The sequence below is a fragment of the Carassius auratus genome, unplaced genomic scaffold (genome assembly GCF_003368295.1).
Source record: "Carassius auratus strain Wakin unplaced genomic scaffold, ASM336829v1 scaf_tig00023929, whole genome shotgun sequence".
NCBI classification, from domain to species: Eukaryota; Metazoa; Chordata; class Actinopteri; order Cypriniformes; family Cyprinidae; genus Carassius; species Carassius auratus.
The window spans coordinates 243,125-266,946 of record NW_020525302.1 but is presented as its reverse complement, the minus strand read 5'-3'; the positions used below and the strand labels follow the sequence as shown (position 1 = coordinate 266,946).

General features: G+C 38.8%; 1 protein-coding gene across 1 annotated transcript in view; it reads right to left on the bottom strand.

The window, feature by feature from the left end:
* LOC113078017 (contactin-3-like) overlaps positions 1-23,822 on the bottom strand; it is a 69,951-nt gene that overhangs the window by 15,349 nt on the left and 30,780 nt on the right. Inside the window, exons 7-14 of the mRNA XM_026250297.1 lie at positions 20,089-20,191; positions 19,407-19,591; positions 15,403-15,539; positions 15,097-15,226; positions 9,198-9,348; positions 6,730-6,857; positions 3,895-4,064; positions 630-747 (exon numbers count right to left, since the gene is read on the bottom strand). Of these exons, the coding sequence (XP_026106082.1) occupies positions 630-747; positions 3,895-4,064; positions 6,730-6,857; positions 9,198-9,348; positions 15,097-15,226; positions 15,403-15,539; positions 19,407-19,591; positions 20,089-20,191 (1,122 nt within the window). The remainder of the gene's footprint in view (positions 1-629; positions 748-3,894; positions 4,065-6,729; positions 6,858-9,197; positions 9,349-15,096; positions 15,227-15,402; positions 15,540-19,406; positions 19,592-20,088; positions 20,192-23,822) is intronic.

The window sequence follows — 23,822 nt, the reverse complement described above, 5'->3', positions numbered from 1 at the left end:
ACTTATAACTTTAAAAAACCCATTATAAAAACCCATAGGACAATCTTAGTCTTTCGGTTTATCCAGGTTCATGGCTGTAGCAGTCAATTCAGTTTTTTTTTCAAGACAATTGGAGTTAGTTGAATGACCAAATATCTTTAGTTGTTTTAACTGATTCTGCAGTTTTTTTTAAAATCATCTTAAGTCAACTTGAAGCCCTCTTGGAAGTTTGCTGAGGCCATCTAGCGGACCCCGGCCCCTTTTTGAGAACAATGCAGATCCTTATAAAATGATTTTATTTGGTCACTCCAGCCAGTTTTAACATGCATTCTGTGCTTGCTGAGCGCTAATTTTTATTCCCTGCCTCTATACTGTTATAAAGCATAATTAAAGGTTCTGGCAGTTGGCAGAAAGTTGGCATGTCAATCTAATTTCAATTGAAAGACATTGATCCCGCTAAATCTCATTTGTAACCTTTGATAAACAGCTTTGATATGTTCCTCTAATTACCTCTAATGGAACATGTAATAACAGATCAATTCAACAGACGGATACATTTCCTAGGCAAAGCAAGCAAAGCATTTGAGTGTCCTTCTATCAAGTTTTCCTTTCAAATCCAAACCCTGCATGCCTGGCCGTCGCTCTCTTACCTTTCACGATTAAAATAGCTGCCGCTGATAAACTCTCGACATCCGTGTCAACCACACAGACGTACTTTCCGGCGTGTTTCAGCTGTATATTCCGTATCATCAAATCCCCAGATGTACTCTAGAGATATAAACACACACATACGCATTACTATCCACTCTATCAAGCTGGGGTTTTAAAGCGACAGGAAGATGTGCGAGTTATTTGCTATGTTTGCCGGCAAGTGATTCAGTAAGTGTAGACACCCTGCTGGGTTTGGGAATGAAAATGTGGCCCAACTCCACAGCTAATGGATGACTTTTGGCAAAGGCTGTTCGCTGCTGCGTTTGAAACGTCCGTCATGGATAAACATTTCCTCTGGCCAAGCCTTAGGCTCCTTCAGCACTGCACAGAATCCAGCTACCAAGCTTACTGGCTAATTGGCTAATTAGAGCTTAATCACATTTAAGAGGTAGTGTGATTGGATTCAGTGTGCCGAAACCCCGAGATACGAAACCGTACAAGTGATGAATACTAAATCCACACGTGACAATTAACCGCCTTTGTTAATCTAATAAAGATGAAGAAAGTTGTTCATAAGAGTGGAGGTGAACTTTAAAAGCACTTTGTCAAGGGAATAGATGAAGTTCTGTGAAAACAGGTAAAGTGATAAAGATATTTCCAATTATATTCAGCATGATACATGTAATTAACAAGCAAAAAGAGCATGAGAATCCTCATCTAGAAAAAAGTTATAATCATAAAGAGGACCTTAATTATTGTACTTTGAATGTACTTTCTGACAAACTCATTTTTATTCTTAATATGAAAATTAGGACTGTCAACTGATTAGGGTTAGGGTTAGTTAGGGTTAGGGTTATGAATCATATTAATTGATTTGCTGATTAATTGCATGCATCAATATGTACTTAGAAAAGAATCCAAATTAATTCAAACACTGTAAGCACTGAATAGACAATTTTTAAAAGAACAGACAACTTTGAAAAACTCAAGACTCCAGCATTTTGTTTCACTCCATTGCTCTCCATTTAGATAACTGTTAACATAAGCATTTATGTATGCATTAAATGAACATTATACAATGAAAGCCCTAATAAGAAAATATATTTGCCTGACTTCCACTATTCTTCTAAAGTTTGAGGTCTGTATGATTTTATTCATTTTTTTAGAATAAAGGAATACTTTCTCTTAGCAAGGATACATTCAATTGATCAACAGAAACAATTAAGACATTTACATGGTTACAAAAAATGTATATTTCAAATAAATGGGGTTCTATGAAACTTTCTTTTCCTATAAAAATAAAATAAATGCATCACGATTTCCATAAAAAATTGTTTTTAACAGAAAATGTTTCTTGAGCAGCGAATCAGTATATTAGAGTGATTTCTGAAAGATCATATGACAATGAAGACTAGAGTAATGATGCTGAAAATTCAGCTTTACATCACATTTTAAAATATATTAACATAGAAAACAGCTATTTTAAATTATAATAAAATTACATCATTTTACTGTATTTTTTATTAAATAAATGCAGCCTTGATAAATGCAGCATATGGTATAGCATATAGTGTATTAAATTAGGTGATCAAATAAAGTTAATGAAAAAAGAATTTCATGTGATATTTCAGCATCACTTTTGTGGGTGATTTTATTATGTTACCTGATTTGCATAAATCTCTTAAGTCGCTAAAACCATGCAGACAGCAGATGCAAATAAATAGCACAATCAGTGGGCGCATTTAGTTCTTACTTTATTCACCCATCTGTCAAAAATCTTCAGTTTACTAAAATGGATCCTTTATTGCCCTCGTTTATAGACACTGATTCGCCTGGATGTTGATATTGTCTGTGTAGCATCTGAAGTCTTTGGCACGGACAACTTCACTAATTTAATAAAAAGCGCTTAGATTTCAGAAATCAATTAAATTACATGAGATAAGATGTATATTCTTATCTGAGGGGGAGATTGTGGTTGGTAGAAAAGAGGTAACTCTGCGATTTCAGCAGTAAGGACATTAGGCTACAAATTTTGTTTCATTATGGAAATGAATTCATCCTAGCTGTGAACTTCATGCTGATAATCCTACAAGACGGGTGGCATCGGAGAATTCATAAGAACTGGAATATAATTACTGATAAGAATCACTGGCTTAAATGAAGATGAGAGCGCTTCTTACAGTATGTGTGTGTCCCAAATGTTAAAAACCTTCACATTTTCTGTTCACATTTATGATGGAATTACCATAATTAAATAAAAGTCAAAAGATATTTTATTTTACTGTTGCGGTTCACAAAAACCTCATTTAATTCTCTAAAATATGCAACCTGTTTTGAAAAAGTAGTCATCTTTTTGATGGCTTTGGAGTGGTGATTAATGAATCTGTTTAAGGATTGCTCAGTTGAGTCATGCACATCCAATATTGACCAGTCAGTCCTCATTACGGCATTCTCTCAGTCTTTAAAGTCATTACTATTTCTAGAACGGCGTCATTACATCCCAGAGAAAAGCAATCGGAGATGAGATCTGACCATTCAAAGGCCATATGAGGACATTACACTTGAGATCATTGAAGGCAAAACTTTGATGGATTGATTTCTATTCTGTGAAGAGGAGGGAAAGAGCTCAAAGTGAACGTAGTAGGCTGTTAAGCAGTGGAAGGAACAGCTAAAAACCTCAAAAAGTGAGTGATGAATTGATCCCTGCCAAGTTTTCCACATTTTAACAGTAGGTCTTGCTCAGAGTATAATAGCATTATACAGAAAACTACTGGATCTACTCCTTCAGAAGGTGACATTTGTTGAGTATAATAAATGCATTCATTGTAAGAGCTGTCCGGCACCAAGACATTAAAGCTACACTCAGTATTTTTCCAAATTAGAAAGGTTTTACACAGAGAAATGAATAGTACTTTTCATAAATTTGTTTCAGATCATTTGCATTCACATACAGTATGATGCAGACTCCAGTCATATGAACAGCCAAACAGATTTTCAAAAATTGCTTATAGACTTTTTCCAAATATTGGATACAATTTTTAATCTACTTTTAGCACAGTTTTTGTATTTCATTTGAAACCGACTGATTGGACGCCTCATTGATTTGAGGTTATTTTTGATTGAACATTGGCAAAAAAAAAATCTGCACAAGCACAGACCAATTAGGGCTACGATCAATCAGTTCCAAAAAGAAAAGACAAAAAGTGCTCACCGAGTATAGAACAGAATATCGACAGAAAAATTATCCAATAAAATATGACTTACCCCACCCACATGCTCATAATGTTGGTCTAGTTTATTGAGGAGCTGCCCATTGAAGGCCCAGGAGAATGAAACATCCAGAGCGGGGTCACAGGAGATCTGGCAGGGCAGTACGATGCTCTCCCCAACAATGATCTCCATGTCCACTGGACCCTGGGTGATTTGTGTGGGATCTGCTCCAAATCACACGCAAGCTTGATTCATTTAAATGTATAATAAATGCAAATATATACACATACAGTATATATCAATTCTAAACCACAGAATTAAAAGAGCCATATTTTCAAACCAGATCTCATAAGAAACATGTGACATTTGTGCAAAACCTGAAATCAATGCTCCAGGTACAAAAGCCAGACCAACCTACTGTAAGATTTAGAGCAAACCTAAAATATTAGAAAATCGGAAGCAGACAAAGGTGGGAGAATGTGTCCTTATCAATGAAAAAACTGCTAATCCCATGATGAAGCACTGCAATGTATTTTTACGGGCTGCTACAAAGGCATATTAACAACCTTGGGGCTCACAGTAGGTCTGTCTTGAAAGGTTTATACAATATCACTAAAAACCAATTTCTCTGAGGAGGAAATGAAAGGGATTTTTACTTCTATCCACTAGGTAGGACACTGCAGCTTTATCTACTGTACAGGGAAAAAGGCTTAGTAGTCTCTTGCTCGTTCCCTCTGTTTTTGATGTAGATTGATTTAATACCACAGGAGTGAAACACACACACACACACACAGTAGAAAAAAACAAACGGGGTCAATTGGATTGGACTATTTTTTAATGATTAGTTACAATAACCCTAACTGATTTTTTTTTCTTTATAGTCTAATGAACTTTAAGAATTTCAAATGATCGAGGAAAATTCCATCACTATACAACTGATATGACCCCTTTAATCACATGAATGTTTTTACAAGTGCCTGGTTGCTTAATGCGAAATGTCAGATTCATATTCAAATCTGCTGGCGTGGAATCTGCTGTAAAAGACTGTGATGTAGTAATCTCAGCAAAACCCAGAGTGCAAATGCAGCATTCTATATTTTTCTCTCTAAATTGTGCACGCTCAACCTATAACCTACACCCGCACACACACCATTAGTGTAATCCAGGGTAATTGCAATGCCATAAGCGGAGCGTTAAAATGGGTAATTACAACAACACACAAAAAGCCACTGTACCCTATCCCTGTTGAGTTGAGCTGAGAGAAAAAAAAACCCTGCCAGTTGGAGAGCTGAACCGCTCAACCCATTGCATTACACTAGAGGAGCATGTAAGCCCCAGAAAGCAATCAAACAACTTTCCTTTCAGAATGCATTATAAAAACAATGAACTACATGAAACAGAAATCCTCTAATTGGCAGAACACCTTTGTATATACTCCTCTGGTTGTATCTATTTGTTGCTTTTGCTGCTTTTGTTCCTTTATTGTAAGTCATTTTGGATAAATGCGGCTTCTAAATGCATAAATGTAAATGTTGTTCTGGGGTAACTGGCAGGTCAGGATAGCATATTCAAGCTCCAAAAAGGACATAAAAGGTAGCGTAAAAGTAATCCATACAACACCAGTGGTTTAATGTTTAAAGTTTTCTCAAGTGATCAAATAAATTAAGATCAATTCATGTATACAGAATCCAAATCAAATATCAGAGTTATTTTTGTATCACTGAGATACTATACATAGCTTTTATAAATTATATTTTATTTTGGGACATTTTATTTTTTATTTATTTTTTTAGTTTGTTTAAAGGGGACCTAACACACACAAATGAATCTCAAATGAATCTTGAGTACCTATAGAGTAGTATTGCATCCTTCATATCACCAAAAGGTTTTTAGATTAACCATATTTATAAAAGAAAGATACAGCTTAATGATTCTCTCGGAAAACAGCCGAGCTCCTGGAGGCGTGCCGTGGGCGGAGCTAAAGAGTGACGAGCACTTGAGTGCCGACTGCCAACAAAACACAGCTTTTGATGCCAGTGCTGCCGAATGAAGCACATTGATGGGTGCACTCTTGCTCTCGCTCCGGTCGATGTGTGCGCATTTTAACTCTTTTACAGTGTAAACAATTTTGAATGCATTAAACAGCATTGTGCACCCCCCTCCCAATAGTTTTATTGTGTGTTTTATTATTATTTGTCATTATTTTTGGATATTGTTTTTTTTTATGTCTATATAGTTTTTATTATTATCATTTTTTAGCTTTACTTATTAAAAGTAAATTAAAATGAGAAGTGTTGTTTTAGAAACAAGCTGAAGTTTATGTTTAATTTATTTCAAGTTACTTTTCTTAATGGTTTTACTTTTAGTTAACTATATTAACTCGGCGTCACATTAATAACATGAAATCTCATTGGTTCTTAAATGTGACGTGACTGAAAATAACGATGTCGTAACACAAAGACGGTTTGATGTTATTCACACCTGTCCATATTTAATTTGGATTTTCTTTGGCTGTATCATAAACACTACCTTATGTCCTTTTTGGAGCTTGAAACTGATGGACCCCAATGACTTCCATCATATGGATGAAAACAGTGGAGACATTCTTCAAAATATCTTTTTTTGTCTTCCAAAGAAGAATGAATCATTTGAAACAACATGATGTAGAGTAAATGACAGGATTTTCATTTTTGGATTAAGAAGAAACTGTCATGATTTTGATGAATTGTGCAGCTGTATCAAGCACACAATTGCATGTGATGCCTCCAGAGAAAAATCACCACTTCCCACACCACATTCCCACAGATGAATGACAGTCTGAAATAACTTTTATCTGCAGCAAAAGCAAAGAGGAAGCCCAGAACGTAATACTGTTACAGTAATCCATACCTGTGACCAGCAGTCTTCCTGTAGTGCTGGCCGCACCAAACTGGTTTCTAGCCAAGCATGCGTAGTTTCCCCCGTCCATCTTGGTCACATTTGTAATTCTAAGTGTTCCATCAGGGAGTAAAGTTATCCTAAAGGAGAGAAGCACAATCCTCTCAAATCAAATTTAAACTTGGTTAACTCACAATGGAGCTAGATTCCGAGTACAAATGTGTTTTATCTTTCGGGAACAGAAGAAATGTAGTAAGAAGAACATAATGTGTTTCTATACAATGGCACATCAATCTCTGTTCACTGGACAGTCTCCATGGCTCGATGCATGCAGCTGTCCGAAAGCCAATGAAGCTGAAGAGTGTGCATTCACATGAAACAGTCTTTCAAACGTAAAGCCAACGAGATATAACAGCGGGCTGCATCGCTCAATCTACCGCCCCATCATGTGAATTAGACTACCTTCCAACTCCTTCTCTTAAACATGCTCTGAAGAAATACAAACCTTATTTCCTCATGCACATGTGAAGTGCCTATAATTTGAAGTGCTTTTCATTTCATTTACAGTAATTGTTATTTACCTAGAACTGCAATCTATGACTCTTTAACCCTTTATAACTGTCTAACAGCCTTCTTACACTGTTGCTTTACACATTTGCATGACCGAATTAAAAGAAAAAGAATAGCTAGTAAGCTAATCAATATATTTTAATAGAAAGGGTTGTGACTTATTTTATACATTTAAATTTAGGTTATAATTTGAAAAAGTTTAAGGTTGGTATGAGTTTAAAAATGTTTTAAGTGTCTAATGCTAAAGGCTGCATTTATTTGATCAAAAAATATACATATATTTTTAAATATTACAGTTTAAAAAGCTTTTTTTTGTTTTTTATCTTAATTTATTCATATGAATTTTCAGCATCATTACTTTCCCATCTTCAGTGTCACATGATTCTTCCGAAATCATTTTAATAGGATGATCTGCTGCTCAAGAAACATTTCTTATTAGTATCAATGGTTGTACTGCTTTATATTTTTGTGGAAACTGTCTTTAAAAAAAAAAAAAAATTCTAAAGTTCAAAAGAGCAGCATTTATTTGAAATAGAATCTTTTATGTGACAATGTATAAGACTATCACTTTTCTTTTTTTTTCTTTTTTTGTGTCCATGCTCAGGAAAATGATCACCTGAGTATAAGTAGCATCAGTCCAAAAATACGTCATGACGAGGAAAAAAACATATATAAGTCGCACTGGACTATAAAGTCGCATTTATTTAAAACCAAGAACCAAGAACCAAGAGAAAATATTACCATCTACAGCCACGAGAGGGCGCTCTATGTTTTCAGTGTAGGGTACAGGAGCACTGAGCAGCATAGAGCGCCCTCTTGCGGCTGGAGACAGTAATGTTTTCTATTGGTTAATTTCTCTCGGTTCATGTCAAATTAATTTTGATAAATAAGTCGCACTTGACTATAAGTCGCAGGACCAGCCAAACTATGAAAACAAGTGCGACTTATAGTGCGGAAAATACGGTAATTATATATAATTACAGAAACCAACATTTCAAACAGATTCTATATTATTATTATTCTATATTATTATTATTATTATTGACATCTAAAGGAATTAGCGTTATATAAATGCAAAAACTGCTTAGTAACGTTAATCTATACTAAGGCAGTGATATTTTGATAAAATATTAGTTTTATCTAATTTTCTAGCAATTTTCTAGTGTTAAAAGCATCCCCGTAAATGGTAAATTTTTGTATCTTGTAATAAATACTAAATTATTCTCAAGCCTTGCTCAGTTTAAAAATGTAGTGGCACTATTAGTAATGGCATATAAATGTATAGCAGTGTTTGATTCATGGAAAAAATAAATAAAAATTCCTCCAGCCATGGTTATATATCAAGAGCTATTCATAATATATCATCATCCAGAGTACCAGACAGCCACTGCTGGTAACCCAGTACTGGAATGTTAATGTTGTAATGCACAATTCCCCGGCAATGCGCTTACAGTTAAATTGGACTTGGGACGTCTCACCGAATGCTCTCAAAACAAACAACTGTGGCTTAATGCAAATCTATTGTTTTCCCACAGTAGTTCTGCACCCTTGACAGGATTCTCCCCATACTATTTAATCCAACTTCATTATAAAAAAAGAGCCAAGCTTGCGCTCCGCCGTGCTTCCTCAAGTAGCCTCCTACCAGGAATCATTTCATACTTGACAGACTCAACCCAAAATGCCGAGCGACCTCCTGCCGGCCCGGCCTAATGGCCTGCTTTATAATTCATGAGTGTTATGGTCAGTGAGCTACCACAATTGGCAATGCGGCTTCCTTTTGATAATGGTTCAGTTGCAGGCTGTGCACAGATATTGTGAACATAGCTGGGCTGTTGGGGTGAAGCCTTGAATGATTAGATGGTCAAAAAGAAGGAATAAGAGGAATTAAGGACATTGTACAGTATCTGTACCTCTCTGAGCTCTGCACTGGTTCGTTGCCTTTCCTCCACATGCTGATGGCTGTGGGAAATGCCTGCGGTCTGCACTCCATGGTGACTGTGCTGCCCGTCTTGGCTTTAAGCAGAGCTCTCAGAGGGCTTCTTGAAAAGTCTGGGGGCGAGGCTGTGGAAAAACACAGGGGCAAGAGAGTCAAACTGCCGCCTCAGGCATGGATGCCCTGCGCACATTACTGTAAACAGACAGCAGGGCCGGAAGCCCATTCTCTTTGTGTTTGTGTGCACTGCTGATGTAGGACCACTTTAGCATTTTCTCTTACACTTTGATGCAAATTCAGGAGGGACTTCACTTGTACGGAATTATGCAAATCAGGTAAGAAAATTAGCGATGAATGCAGTTTGCACGGAGCAGCACCTCATCGTGTGGGTGGTTCTGAGAACTGGGTTGTGCAAGATACAGATGACTACTGTAATCTGACCAGTCTTTGAGACCATCCGAGAAAAAACAAAAAACATACTTTTGGGATACATTTTAACAGATGATTTGCAAAAACAGATGACTTTTGAAAAATGTAAAAAAAAAAAAAAAAAAAAAAAATATATATATATATATATATATCTTATTTATATATATCTTAATTACAGCTAGTTTCCAAGGCAATATTTATCATTTTCATTTAGCTTAACTTATATATAAAATATGTACTAAAATAATTAACTGAAACTTTAAATGACAAAAAAAAAAACACATATACATAAAAACAACAACAAAAACACAACTAAAATTAACACAAGAACAGAATATACAAAAGTAAAAGCCAAGTGAAATTATTCACAAAAACTACTATAGTACCTCAATGATCCTGAAATAACACTGGTTTGTATGTATAAGTAACTTATTTTTTTCTGTCCTTCTATAAGAAGTTTATTTTTCTCTATAAAAAACAACAATGTAAGTCATTTTTGAGTATGCTATCCCTTTAAAAAGGTTTAGTATAAAACCCTAAACATGTTTAAGGATGACTGATATTACACAGTCAGATGACACCAGTGTTTATAGAAGTTGTCCAGCTTTTAAAAGTAGCCCTCATATGGAAGACATTTTCCGATAGTGATGATGCAATGCTAAAAGACCAGCACTAATTGGGTCTAATGTGTCTCCTCTGCCGAGAAGCAGCGTTTATCCGATGCTGTGAATGGGAAAGCTGCTTATGCACTGTCATAGCGAACATGCTGTGGCCTAAAGCATTGTTAAATAGCATCTCTATTACCTAATTAGCCCATGGAGGGTTGCTGGCTCCTACATAAACATCATTAGACAAGACCAGTGGAGGAATTGGCTGCAGTCAGAAAGCCGAGGTGTCCTTAATGACCTCTACCCACTTTCCACCATTTCTCCCTCTCTCCATCTCTGTATGAGCCGATGACAAAGATCTTTCTCTGCTCTTTGTCACTGTCTACTCGGAGGTTTTTTCACCAGTGAACCCCTCGGTTGTGGCTTTGTCATGTTGTCAACAGAGCGGCCACAGTTCCTCATCTCCCACCAGCCAATCAATAGTGGATTAACATTACTGAAAGTCCCAGTGCCACGCCACCCCACTCTAAATGTTGCAAAATCAATGTTCTTATGGGAAATGTTGAAAAGGGGGCAGCTCCTCTGTGTGTGAGGCCATTTCAAGAGTTTATTTGCCTGTGAAAAAAGTGGATGAGAGCTGTGTTCTGATATTCCTAATCAGTCACACTGCAGTTTGAACCTTGTTTTTTATTTGCAAACTGCACTAGTCACTTCTTTGTAGTGCCAACTGAACAAGTGACTCAGAGCTACATTTAAAAGTACTGTCTCAAAGTCTACTCACCGTCATTTTTATTTAAAAAGAAAAACTCAAGCACACTGTAAAAGGATGTAAAAATGGAAAAATGTGCTCTAGTCTTAGTTTACACCTAAATGCTATTATAAGAGTTCCCAAAGTTGCTTGTTAAAAGCTTGCAAATGAAGTGTTGATTTGTTTACATTTATTTTCCTGCAAATTAAAAATGCAATATTATGAAAAAAATAAATCAATATCACAATTTACTACTGGAGTTTCTGTCACGGTTTTACGCTGCCTGAAGGAATACGGAGTCGAGGATAAACGGAATAAGGTTTTTAATATATCCAACACAGGGGATATCCAACATGGAGCACAGAGGTAGACACACGTAAGTAGCAAGTGGTCACAAGTGAGGACAAGTGAGCACAAGTGAGAAGACCCGACAAAACAGAACTGAAGGGACAAGGCTTATGTACAACAGATAATTGGGGAAACACAGGTGGATGGAATCATTAAATTAACAGGGACATGGAACACATGAGGAAGATAATGGACACACCTGGGAACTAATCAAACACGGAAAGACAGAAACTGGGTCACGGGCAAAAACACATTAAATGAGTCCAGGTGTGTGACAGTACTCCCCCCTCCCGGTAGGTGCGTCCTCGCACCGTAGAAACAACAGAGGGAGGCGTGGGTGGGAACTTGGGAGGAGGTTCCGGTGGAGGACGGACTCCCAGGAGGGGGCCAGCAGACAGGGACCACAGAAGGAGGAGCCAGGGAGGAGACGACGGAGGGAGGAGCCAGGGAGGAGACAGGAGCAGGAGGAGCCAGATGGTCCACCAGAGACCAGCCAGGACTGAGATCCAAGGTGGGGTCGACGGCGGGAGGAGCCATGGTGAAGGAAGGGTCGACGACACCAGGGGGCCGACAGGCGGAGACTGCACCGGTGGGTGAGGAGCCCAAGATGGAGCAGCACAGCCGCAGAGCCAGGGTGACGTCGAGGATCCGGAGGGCCTAGGTGGAGCTGAAGGCTCAGGCGACCAAGGCAGAGGCGGGGTCCTGGCAGACCGCTGTGGAGCCGGAGTGACCGAGGATGGAGGTGGAACTGGAGGGAAGGAGGAGCCTGACAGAGCCGGAGGGATGGAGTGACGAGGTGGAACCAGAGGAGTGGAGTCCCGAGGCGGCGGATGGTCGACGACTGACCAAGGTGGAGCCGGAGGGACGAGGGAGCCCGGTGGAGCAGGTGGGATGACAGGCCACGGTGGAGACGAGGGAGCTAAGAGCCAAGGCGGAGCCGCTGGGTCGAAGGACCGAGGAGGAGTCCAGGGCTCGGAGGCTGGAGGCGGAGACAGGGCCTTAACACGCCAAGGCGGAGCTGGAGACTGGCAGTCCAGCGGCGAAGACGAGGAACTGGCTGGTCTAGGAGGAGGAGAGAGGAGAAGGATGGGAGGAAGGACAGGAGGATCAGGACTGGATGGAACCAGCGAAGGAGTAGAGGGACCAGCAGGTTTGGGAGGAGGCGGGAGAGGGAGGCTGGGAGGGAATACAGGAGACACAGAAGATTCAGGGCTGGGTGGAACCAGTGGTGAAACAGAAAAATCATGGCTGGGCGGAACCAGCGGAGACACAGAAAATTCAGAGCTGGGCGGAACCAGCGGAGACACAGAAGATTTAGAGCTGGGCGGAACCAGCAGAGAAACAGGAAACTCAGGGCTGGGCGGAACCAGCGGAGAAACAGGAAACTCAGGGCTGGGCGGAACCAGCGGAGAAACAGGAAACTCAGGGCTGGGCGGAACCAGCGGAGAAACAGGAAACTCAGGGCTGGGCGGAACCAGCGGAGAAACAGGAAACTCAGGGCTGGGCGGAACCAGCGGAGAAACAGGAAACTCAGGGCTGGGCGGAACCAGCGGAGAAACAGGAAACTCAGGGCTGGGCGGAACCAGCGGAGAAACAGGAAACTCAGGGCTGGGCGGAACCAGCGGAGAAACAGGAAACTCAGGGCTGGGCGGAACCAGCGGAGAAACAGAAAACTCAGGGCTGGGCGGAACCAGCGGAGACACAGAAGATTCAGAGCTGGGCGGAACCAGCAGAGACACAGAAGATTCAGAGCTGGGCGGAACCAGCGGAGAAACAGAAAATTCAGAGCTGGGCGGAACCAGCGGAAAAACAGAAAATTCAGGGCTGGGTGGAACCAGCGGAGAAACAGAAGATTCAGGGCTGGGCGGAACCAGCGGAGAAACAGAAAACTCAGGGCTGGGCGGAACCAGCAGAAATGGAGCAGAGGAAATGACTGGAGGAGGTAGGAGTGGGAGACTGAGAGGGTATACAGGGGAATCAGGGCTGGACGGAACCAGCGGGGAAACAGGAAAATTAGGGATTACCTCCATAGACCAGTCCATCAGATCCAGAGCTTGCTCCATATGACTTTCAGAGACTGCATATAGCTCACCCTCAGTCGCAGGAGTGTGGGCAGGGCTTTCCTCCACGCCCTCGATCTCCACGAGGACTCCCACGATGCACAGTGTTGCCGGCTCACACACCTGGTCAGTCGCGCTCTCGAGATCCGGCTCCCTGTCAGTGGATGGCTCGGGCTCTGCGGCTGCGGTGGGCTCTGGCTCCGTGCGGCGAGATGGTGGCTGGCTGGTCTCTGGGTCGGGAGTGGGGCTGGCGAGGTCCTCTATGGGGCAGATGGTGAGAGATGAGCCATTTCTCGCCAGAGTCCACTCCACGTATGCGGCGAAATCCTCTCGAGGACCATCTTCGGACGACAACGCTCTGCATTTGGAGTTCAGGCTGGTGTTGTAGAAGGTGCAGAGCGCGCCGTCCGGGTAGCTGGTGGCATTAGCTAATAGGAAAAACTGTCTGGTATGGTCCTCGAGAGAACGTCCTTCCTGCTTCAGCAGGAGGATGAGGAATTCGGGACGATAGAGGGGATCCATAGAACACTACGAAACAAAAAGACTTTGAAAACACAAAAACAAAACGGAGGAAAAAAACACGCAGTTTTCTATTTTCTTCTTTAGGTCGGGTCTTCTGTCACGGTTTTACGCTGCCTGAAGGAATACGGAGTCGAGGATAAACGGAATAAGGTTTTTAATATATCCAACACAGGGGATATCCAACATGGAGCACAGAGGTAGACACACGTAAGTAGCAAGTGGTCACAAGTGAGGACAAGTGAGCACAAGTGAGAAGACCCGACAAAACAGAACTGAAGGGACAAGGCTTATGTACAACAGATAATTGGGGAAACACAGGTGGATGGAATCATTAAATTAACAGGGACATGGAACACATGAGGAAGATAATGGACACACCTGGGAACTAATCAAACACGGAAAGACAGAAACTGGGTCACGGGCAAAAACACATTAAATGAGTCCAGGTGTGTGACAGTTTCATAATGAAATATATATATATTAATATATTAATATTTCTCCAACTGATTAACCTACATTAAAATACATTAATATATATATATATAATTTATTTATATATATATTATTGATTTTAATTGAATTGCCTTTGTCATTACATTTAAAATACAACAATATTTTGTATGCTCTTCCAACACAACTATCATGAATACAGACACAAACAATAAATTTAATTATACCAATGCTTGTTCATAACAGTTTATAAATCTGGAGGCATGCTTTGATTGACCTGAAACATCTTCCTAATTTATGTTATCCTTATTATCATTATTATTAATATTAGATTTTGTTAATGAAAAATGTCAAATGCGTAATAAACATAATGATTTTACAGCCATTCAAACAGTCTCTTTAATTGTTGATACATCATTAAGAAAAAAAAATCATATTTATTTCTCATGTTTATTTAAATTAAATGTATTGCAGGCAACTGAATGGCAGTCAAAACAACAAAATAAAACAGCTTCACATTTATGTTTACATACATTAGTGATATTAGTATCTAGAAAGTTTAAAAATGTTATATTGCACATTCAAAACTGCAACCAAGAAGCAGTGTAATGAAATGTTGTAGAAATGTTTTGTGTTCGCTGGTCTTGTGCTGCAGAGTGAACAAAGGCACACGATAACTGGAAACGAGAAGGGTACAGGAGGTTCTCTTACCTAACACCACCAATTCGGCACCAAAATAAATGATTCCGTGTTTGTTCTCAGCGACACACTGATACATGCCAGCATCGGAGAGGTTTACGGAGCTGATTGACAGGGCTCCGTTCTCTATCTGGATCCTGTCCTGTGAAACAGAGGAACAGCAATGAGCTGTGCATTCAACTCAAACAACAGCGCCAGAGTTTTAGGCATTATATAATCAATATATATTCAACAGAGCTCCCCTGCTGAGGTTTGACCCAAGTATCTTTGCACTGCCATCCCTGTCTTTTTATGACTACACCATTGCTTGAATGTTACCTCGGCTGCCAGTAGTTCTCCATTCTTCAGCCAGCTGTATGAAGGCTTGGGCTTCCCATTGGCCTTACACTCCCAGAACAATCTCTCTTCGATTGACAAAGCATTGTCTCGCATCGTCTGAACCCACTGAGGCTTTGCTGAAGGGACAAAAGTCAATCATTTTTATCAATTAATTCATTAGTCATTCTTTATGTATTATTTATATAAGTTTTTGATCTTTTTTATGGTCTTTGATCTCAGTTGTGACCATGTTGTCAACAGAATGGACACATTTTCTCATTTCAGTATTTTTCACATTTTATTCTCACCAAGGCTGCATTTGTTTGATCATAAATACAGTAAAAACAGTAAAATATTATTAAAAATGTAAATAACTATTTTCTGTTTCAATATATTTTTTAATGTAATTTATTTCTGTGATGTAAACACATGATCCTTCAGAAATCATCCTAATATGCTGATTTGCTGCTCAAGAAACATTTATGATTATTATTCATTTTGAAAACAGTTGGACTGTTTAATGTTTTGGTAGAAACTGACTGTTTCCAGGATTTTTTTTTTTTTTTTTGATGAATTAAAAGAACATTAGAAATATACAATATTATAGCTTTATTAGACATCATGTGTGATAATAATGCACTAGTCACTTTCATCGGTTTAATGTGTACTTGCTGAATATAGTAAAAATAAAATCTGTAGTGTGTAATCATCACATTCTTCACTGATAGGTTGACAAAAGGATATTTTTTAATTATACATGCTAGTTAATGTCTTAAGAAAACATTAGTTATGAAAAAGAAAACACGGTTATAATTATTATATTGTTATTTTAAAATGAAAATTCTTCTCTGCATTCCTCCTCTTTTCAAGCTTGCCTCCTTGTTGCCTAATAAACACAGCATTGTGTATTACGATAATTGTTGGCTCTTTGACAAACTGCTTTGTTCCTCTTTTGTAACTCGCTTCGGATAAAAGCCTCTGTTAAATGCATTAATAAATATAGTACCATGTCTTCCAATCTCAATGAAAACATAATTGTTAAGGCAAGCACTGTTAACATTGATTACTGCTTAGTTATTTACTGTATATACGTATTGCATTCTAAATTAATTATTTTCTTATGATTAAAAACATACATTTTTGGGCCATATATATGTATATATATAGGGACTAGAGAATCAGAGAGAATTGTGCTAGTGCTCTGGTAACATGCTAGAAGTTACAAAAAACCTCCAACTGTACAATGATTTTAGGATTTGGCTTTGCTAAAACATCGCCACTCTTTTATTTGATTAATTGCAAGCACAAAATGTCAATAAGCACTTGATCTATCCGTCTTCCTGCCAATTGAAAAGGTGACAGGTTTCCATTCATGTCTCCTATCCGGTCTAGATTCATGATTGAACCAAGCACGGTTCTATAATGTGGCACACTCCTCATGTTCAGCGTTGTTGATTTCTACCAATCACACAAGAACTGTGCAAGCATGCCTATAGATGAATCATCAATCACCAGTCCCGCTAATGGAGCTTGCAGGTTTTGAGGCAACTAAGCACTTAACTGTTCGATCGTATTCACAAACTGATTGACTCATCAAGAAAACTGATCAGCTCTGGTTTCCCAGGAATTAATTAAACCCAAACATCTAGGAAACACAAGCGCTGACCAACCTGACAGCTGCTATCACTTCTTTTTTTACATTCTGGCCTTTTCTTTCAAAGAGCTTGGCGTAGTGCATTATGCAAGGACGCTTGCACTCTAACAGCGCTGTGAAGAAAAGCTTTTTTATGTTTTTGTATCGTTTGTGGAGGCCGGGTCTTTTCAGAAGAAGGTTAGAGTTGCACCTGCCCCTCTAGCCTTCTCAATAAGTCATACACAAACCTTGCGAACTTGCATTCACAATAACAGCATTTCATCTGGGAACTTAGAAGTGGTGGGTACACAAATGTGAGTGGAAGGGGCACCTTTGAAATCCCAGCTGCCTAATGCAATAGCACTGTGCTGATTTAGGCTACAGTTTTGCAAGTGGTTTTCTTATCTGTATTATATATCCATTTATTTGAATCAATAACAACTTATGTGAAAGAGATTGAGTAGCATTTCTGCTATCAATTAGCATTGAGAAACGTGCTATTTCCATGTTACTATTCAATAGTTTAAGCATGCTATGGCTGGTAATTCTACACAAAGTCAGTGATCTCCACATCATTAGGTTGAGGCCTGTTCTTCTTGTTATTGTGTAGATGGAAAATGACAGAGCCAAGGAGGTAATGATTCTTGAATGCTTGCTTCTAGTGCATAATAGTCCTTTGAGTCATGTCTCTTCTGCAAAAATGGGCTCACGAGTGGTTAAGTTCCAGGTAGACCTGCAATTTGTCCATATTTAAAACAATATCCCTTTGAGCCAGACTTTGGTGTCAGATTTGGAACAGAAGCTTTATCTTATAAAACTAAGGCAAAATAATGAATACATTGGATAGAGAAATGCCAAAGATAATAAGAGCTGACCTAATTGCAGCGTATGAATTGCTAATAATGAGCAGCAATGTTAACTAAAATACAATAATGAATAACACACCAGAGGTGAAATAATGATTATATCTATCTATATCTATCTTCAAATGATTTGGCTCTATAAAACTGTAACTTATGCCATTTGACACCTTTCTGGATCAACGAAAGTGTCTCAAATTAGCATTTAGCACCGCTGAGTCTTGGCACCATGCAACATCACACTGCCAAATCCATTATGCGAGCTCGGTTTATTTTGGTCTTTACCATGCGGTTATAGAAACTATAAGAATGTCCAGACAGGGCAGAAAGTAATCAGAAAGCAATTCACTGCAATTGCGAAATGACTGAACGGGCAGGCTTCCTCATGGTAAACACTGGCAAGAATTTGAATCGTCATGACAAAAATAATATCTATTAAGTGCGTTTTAAATGATTAGCAAGCATTAATTTCAATGACAGAGAAAACGATATGGCAAAGGGAGCCTGTCCTCCAACAAAAAACGACCATATAGGTAGTTTGTGCAAGCACCTTATTACGACCTATATTTACATTCCAATTTAAGCACCCTCTAGCGGGCATAAAAATAATGACAGAATTGCGTTGCGTCTGTCGTCATGAAATGATGTATCATGTCATTACCAATCAAAAAGCACGTTTATGTAAATGCAATGTGTGGGCTTTTTTACACCGATCACACAGTATTTCCTACATATTTTACTAGGTTGCTTATTCGTTCGAATGACCACACCTAACCCCACCCCTAAACCTAACCCTTACAGAAATCATGCTAATACATATACATTTTCGTGCACGTCCATTCCTTGGGATCGAACCCATGATAGCATGATTTCATATCAAGGTATGACGCAATAATCTACCAACTGAGCTACACGAAACACAAACCAGAGTGCAAATAAAAGAATACAAAACATTAATATGAAAACGACCTTTTGCCGATAGGGGTGCAATTGTAGGATACGCTCTGATGGGTCGTATTTCAGGGATTTGGACAAACAACCTATACAAGCGTATTGGTTGGAGGACAGGTTGGGCAAAGATGACCGGCTTCTGCAAATCCTACTAATATCCAGTCACTGTGTAAGAGTACTTTGAAATAATGACAAATTCGAACAAAATAAAATAAAACAATGAATAAAAAAATGTGTATCTACATACAGCGCCACTTAGTAATGTACTTTTTTCAGTAACATAATGTTACTGTCAACTCATTACCACAATTTCAGAGCAATTTTTACAGAAGTATTTATACAATGTCAAAGGAAGATTAAAATATTTATGTGATTAGGTAAATCACAATGCAGTGGATAACTACCTAGTCTGCATCAATTTCACTGTAAAACTCCCAATACAGTGATTTATTACAAGAAACTGCTGTGACATTTTGCAAAATCCAGGTTGTTTTTTTCGCGAAAATTAATCATACCATGTGCACTGAACATAAAAGGTACTATAAGTAAAATAATCATACCATGGAAAGACAGGCGTCCTTGAACTGTGTTCTTTCCCATCTTGTTCTCAGCCACACATTCATAGCCTCCGGCGTCCTCCTGCTGGAAACTGGGAATCTCCAGAACTACATTTGAGTTCTTCATCTTCACCTTGCTGGGAAACGGCACTCCATTCGCTCTCCTCCACGTTATCTCTGGAACTGGGCTGAATGTATGAAAAACTATAGTGAGTAATCTTGCAAAAGAGAAAAATGAAAAAGCTACATAGAGAGAAAAAAAAAGAAGAAGGACAGAACCAAACACACAGAGAGAGAAACAGAAAAGATGAAGATAAAGAACAGAAATTTTGTATAATATCATTATATGTAGATTACTGTCGTTCCTCCTCATATCTCTGCTAAAAAATACTAAATGAGTTACATTTCCTCATAAGACACCATCTCATTTCTTTTTGCAAGGAATACGTATATGGCTCATCCACTAATGGGATCAATTGAGAGAGAAAAATTGCCTCAAGGCAAAAAAGAGACTGTTATACGGTATTTTCCAAACAGGTTTTGACAAGCATGTTTAAAAGGTGGCGAGAAAAGGGCCAAGATGAAAAACATTAAGCTCAGTGACAGAGTACCATTAAAAGTCAAGGTAGCCATAAAGGAAGAAAGCGGCATCAGTAACTACAAAAGGGTGAGGAATCACACTTACTTCCCCAAAGCAAAGCACTCCAGTGTCACAACTGATCCCTTTGCAGCTGGAACCATGTCAGAGAAATGAACCTCTATTTTCGGCTCATATTCACCCATTACGCCTATAAAGTAAAAAAGAAAAACTGCTTTATTTTTTCATTCATAACTCATTCACTGATACATAATAATAGTGTAACACTAATATTGTAAGTAGGTGAACAGTTTTTTTCACTCCTGAGAACAAACAGCTAAAACAAAGGCAACTAATTATTCATATCATCATCTGGAGTCTGACACATCTGGAGAGGTGTGGTGTTTGCTGCAGTTTTTACAGTGTCGGTAAATATTGTATCCAGCCATTGTTTGTGTTTACTTTATGGCAAAGTATATTTAGGACTGTGAAAGTGTTTCTTGAGAGTAAGCAGGGATGTCTAAGAAACTCTGACTTCTCAAAAAACACTGTCTGAAACTAATTTACACTGTCTAGTTATGTTAAAAAAAGTGTTTGCATGGTTAACATGCTGTCAAGTCGACACCAGAGAAAGTGTTTTCGGTGTCGCTTTCAAATCTTAAGCAAATTAATTAGTGTTACATTTAAAGTCCAAATAAAAAGAAAGAGATATAAATCATTAATGCATTATTCAAAACATTTATTGCACCATTGGAACCGAGTGCCAACCAAGGTTATTATACACTCAAAAAATGATTCTCCAGCACTGTTAAGTTTAGTTTTAAAAAAAAACACCATTTAATGCCATTATATTAGGTTTCCCCATTTAATCAATTGCAATGTGTTAAACTGACTTGGTTCAACTCTGTATTTTCATTTTGAAAGAACCTGTTTCAATCACACAGACCGAAAATAAGATTTGATGCTTTTTCAGTTTACTTAAGTAAATTAAGTTAATTCAACAGGAAGTGGATTTACCCATCCCATCATGCTTTGGACGGGGCTGGATAAGGAGAGTAAATGTTGAGAATATTGTTACGAGAGGGGCAGGGCAGAGAGCCGTGGGGACGGAGCAAGGCCGGTGGTGTAAATGTTAATGCACGACACCTGCACCCCTCACCGGATTCACAGAGTCCCACGGAGGAGCTCCAGAAGGATAAGAGGAGGAGCGTTGACAGTGGAAGACGAGAGAGGACCAGGCATGGATTTTATTTTGTGTTTTGGTTCTGTTTGTGCGTGACAGTCATCTACAAGGGGCTGTTGTGCTGTTTTTTGTTTATTTTATTGTTAAATATTTGGTTTGGATGTTCGCTGGTTCCCGCCTCCTTCTACCCGTGACTACAAACGTTGTTACATAGGTGCTGAAACTCAGGAGGAAGGAGGGACATGCTGCCAGAGATCCTTCACTGCTGTGGTGAATCCACAGTAATGTTGAGCAAGGCGAAGCAGTCTGCTGCCATGGACGCTCGAGGCGGTGGGCTGGAGTGAGTTGTCTGGGGAGCGGACGAACTCACTGCCAGCTGCTTGAGATGTGGAGGGACAGCTACCATCCGTGAGGGAGCGGAGGAGTCACCGCCGCTCACCTGAGGGGGGACTCCTGCCAGCTGCCCAAATCCGTAGGAGTCGTCACCGTCTACTGGGAGGCAGAGGAGTGTCGGGCCGTCTACCGAGAGCTATCCAGTGCTGGAGTTCTTCCAGCTGGTGGAGGGCTGAGCAACAGTGTGTCTGAGAACTGGAACAAGGATTTTTTGTTCTTTTTCCTCTCTCCCCTCTCTTGTCTCTGTCTGTCCTCATCCTTCCATCCCTTTACTTTAGCCTCGTCTGTCTGTCCATACCTCCAGGTACACCGTGGCTGCCCGGAGAGCCCTGGGAAAGGAGCGAGGCTGGTGGAGCTCCGGAAGGATAAAAGGAGGAGTGTCGACAAAACTGACTTATGGCTATGCCTAACAAGTTTAGGCTAATGTCTAAAGTTAAGTAAATCCTATGTATGTCCTTCTTTTTTAAGAGTAGAAGGTCGTCTGACTAATAATTTATTATCTAGTTCAAGGTTTTAGTTTGAGTTCAACAAGCATGAAGAAATCACTTCATCAGTTTAACAATTTAATTTTAACTATAGCTATTGGATCAAATTAAGTTGGCCCAACTCAATTACATTTCATGACATTAATTTGTTTTGTTTTTTTAATGAGTTTAGGCTACATATTTTTATTGGATGGAAAACCTGCCCTCAATTAAATTGAGTTCATCCACTTAACTATTTTTTTGAATGTACTTGCATTTCTGATTTTGTTGATTTTAATACTATTCTCAAATACACTTAACATTAAGTCTTTGTCTTAGATTAGAAATGGCTCTGATAGTTAATAGTTACTTATAAGACCTTAGCACATTTTATATCATTCTTAGTAATATTATCATTTTATTAGTATTATTGTTACTCCAATAATGTCAAATATTACTACAAGCCAACAATGCTTGATTGCACTCTAAAAAAATCTGGGGTTATTTTTTTTTTACCCAAATGCTGGGTTGAGCCTTTTGGGTAATTTTTGGGGGTTATTTTTTCAGTGTTTGAGTAATTTTTGTGTTACCCAGCTCCTGGGTCAAACGTAATAACCCAGTGTTTGGGTTGTTTTGCAGCTACTGTGTCAAATTTGAAAACCCAATGTTTGGGTAGTTTTTGTTTTACTCAGATCCTGGGTCAGACTTAACCCAGTGGTTGAGTTATTTATCACGGGGATTTGGTTCTCTGGAGAGAGCAGTTCTTACCGCCATCGAATTGACACATTCATCTATATTACAGGTTTATATACATTTTACTTTATCTATAAAATAATTACTGTGCTGAATATCGTTCAATTTTATGCAGAGCAACATGGCATAACAGGCACGTGGTATGAATCACTTTTAACGAGTGTTACGGAAAAGCCTAATGCTTTGCATAAAATAAAAGATTTTATTCATAAAGATACAGAATACAAATATTCAGAGCTCAGAGCTGTTTACTGTTTGTTTTTTTGGGCAGGTTATAAAGGCAATGGCAGTATATTTCGGCTATGACTGAAACGCAGGGGGGCGGCCTCAGGCGTGAGCAGTTCCCCACCAAACACGACTCCAGCTCGGGCTCGAGAACCAGCGCAACGCAGCGCAGTTACGGTGGAAACAGAACAACAGAGACTGGTTAATAACACGTAAATTACTTCTGTTTAACGTTTAATTTTTAGTTTTATTGTTTGTTAAACAAGTTTAAATAAGGGCAATATGTATAGCCTTTTAAAAACTATATAAACAATGCTGTAAATGATAATTAAAGGAAAATAAAGGAAGTTAACATGCAAACCGTTTTGTGGATTATGAGTGGATTATTTTAGAAAGATTTAGAGGATTTAAGTTAATCTGTAAACATTATTTAATGTATAAAGTAAAATATTTGCAAGTAATATAGTAAAAATTAATAAACTTTATCTGGGTTAAATTAACCCCTTATGCTGGGTTAAATAAACAACCTAATTTGCTGTCCTATATTTACCCAGCCCCTGGGTAAAATTTGGGTTGTTTTTAACCCAGTGTTTTTGAGAGTGTGATTAATATTATGTTTAAAGTTCAGTTGTTAAGCTTTTTAAATCATATCACATGTGAATGTATCTTCTTAATTATAAGTGTTAATATTGTATGGTGTACTCTGATGGTAGGGTTAATTAAGAATCAAATTAGTGAAACCTAATATGGACACACACACACACACACACACAAAATACTAGCCAATGGTGTTAATATTGTAAAGGTCTTCTCAGAGGGTTAAT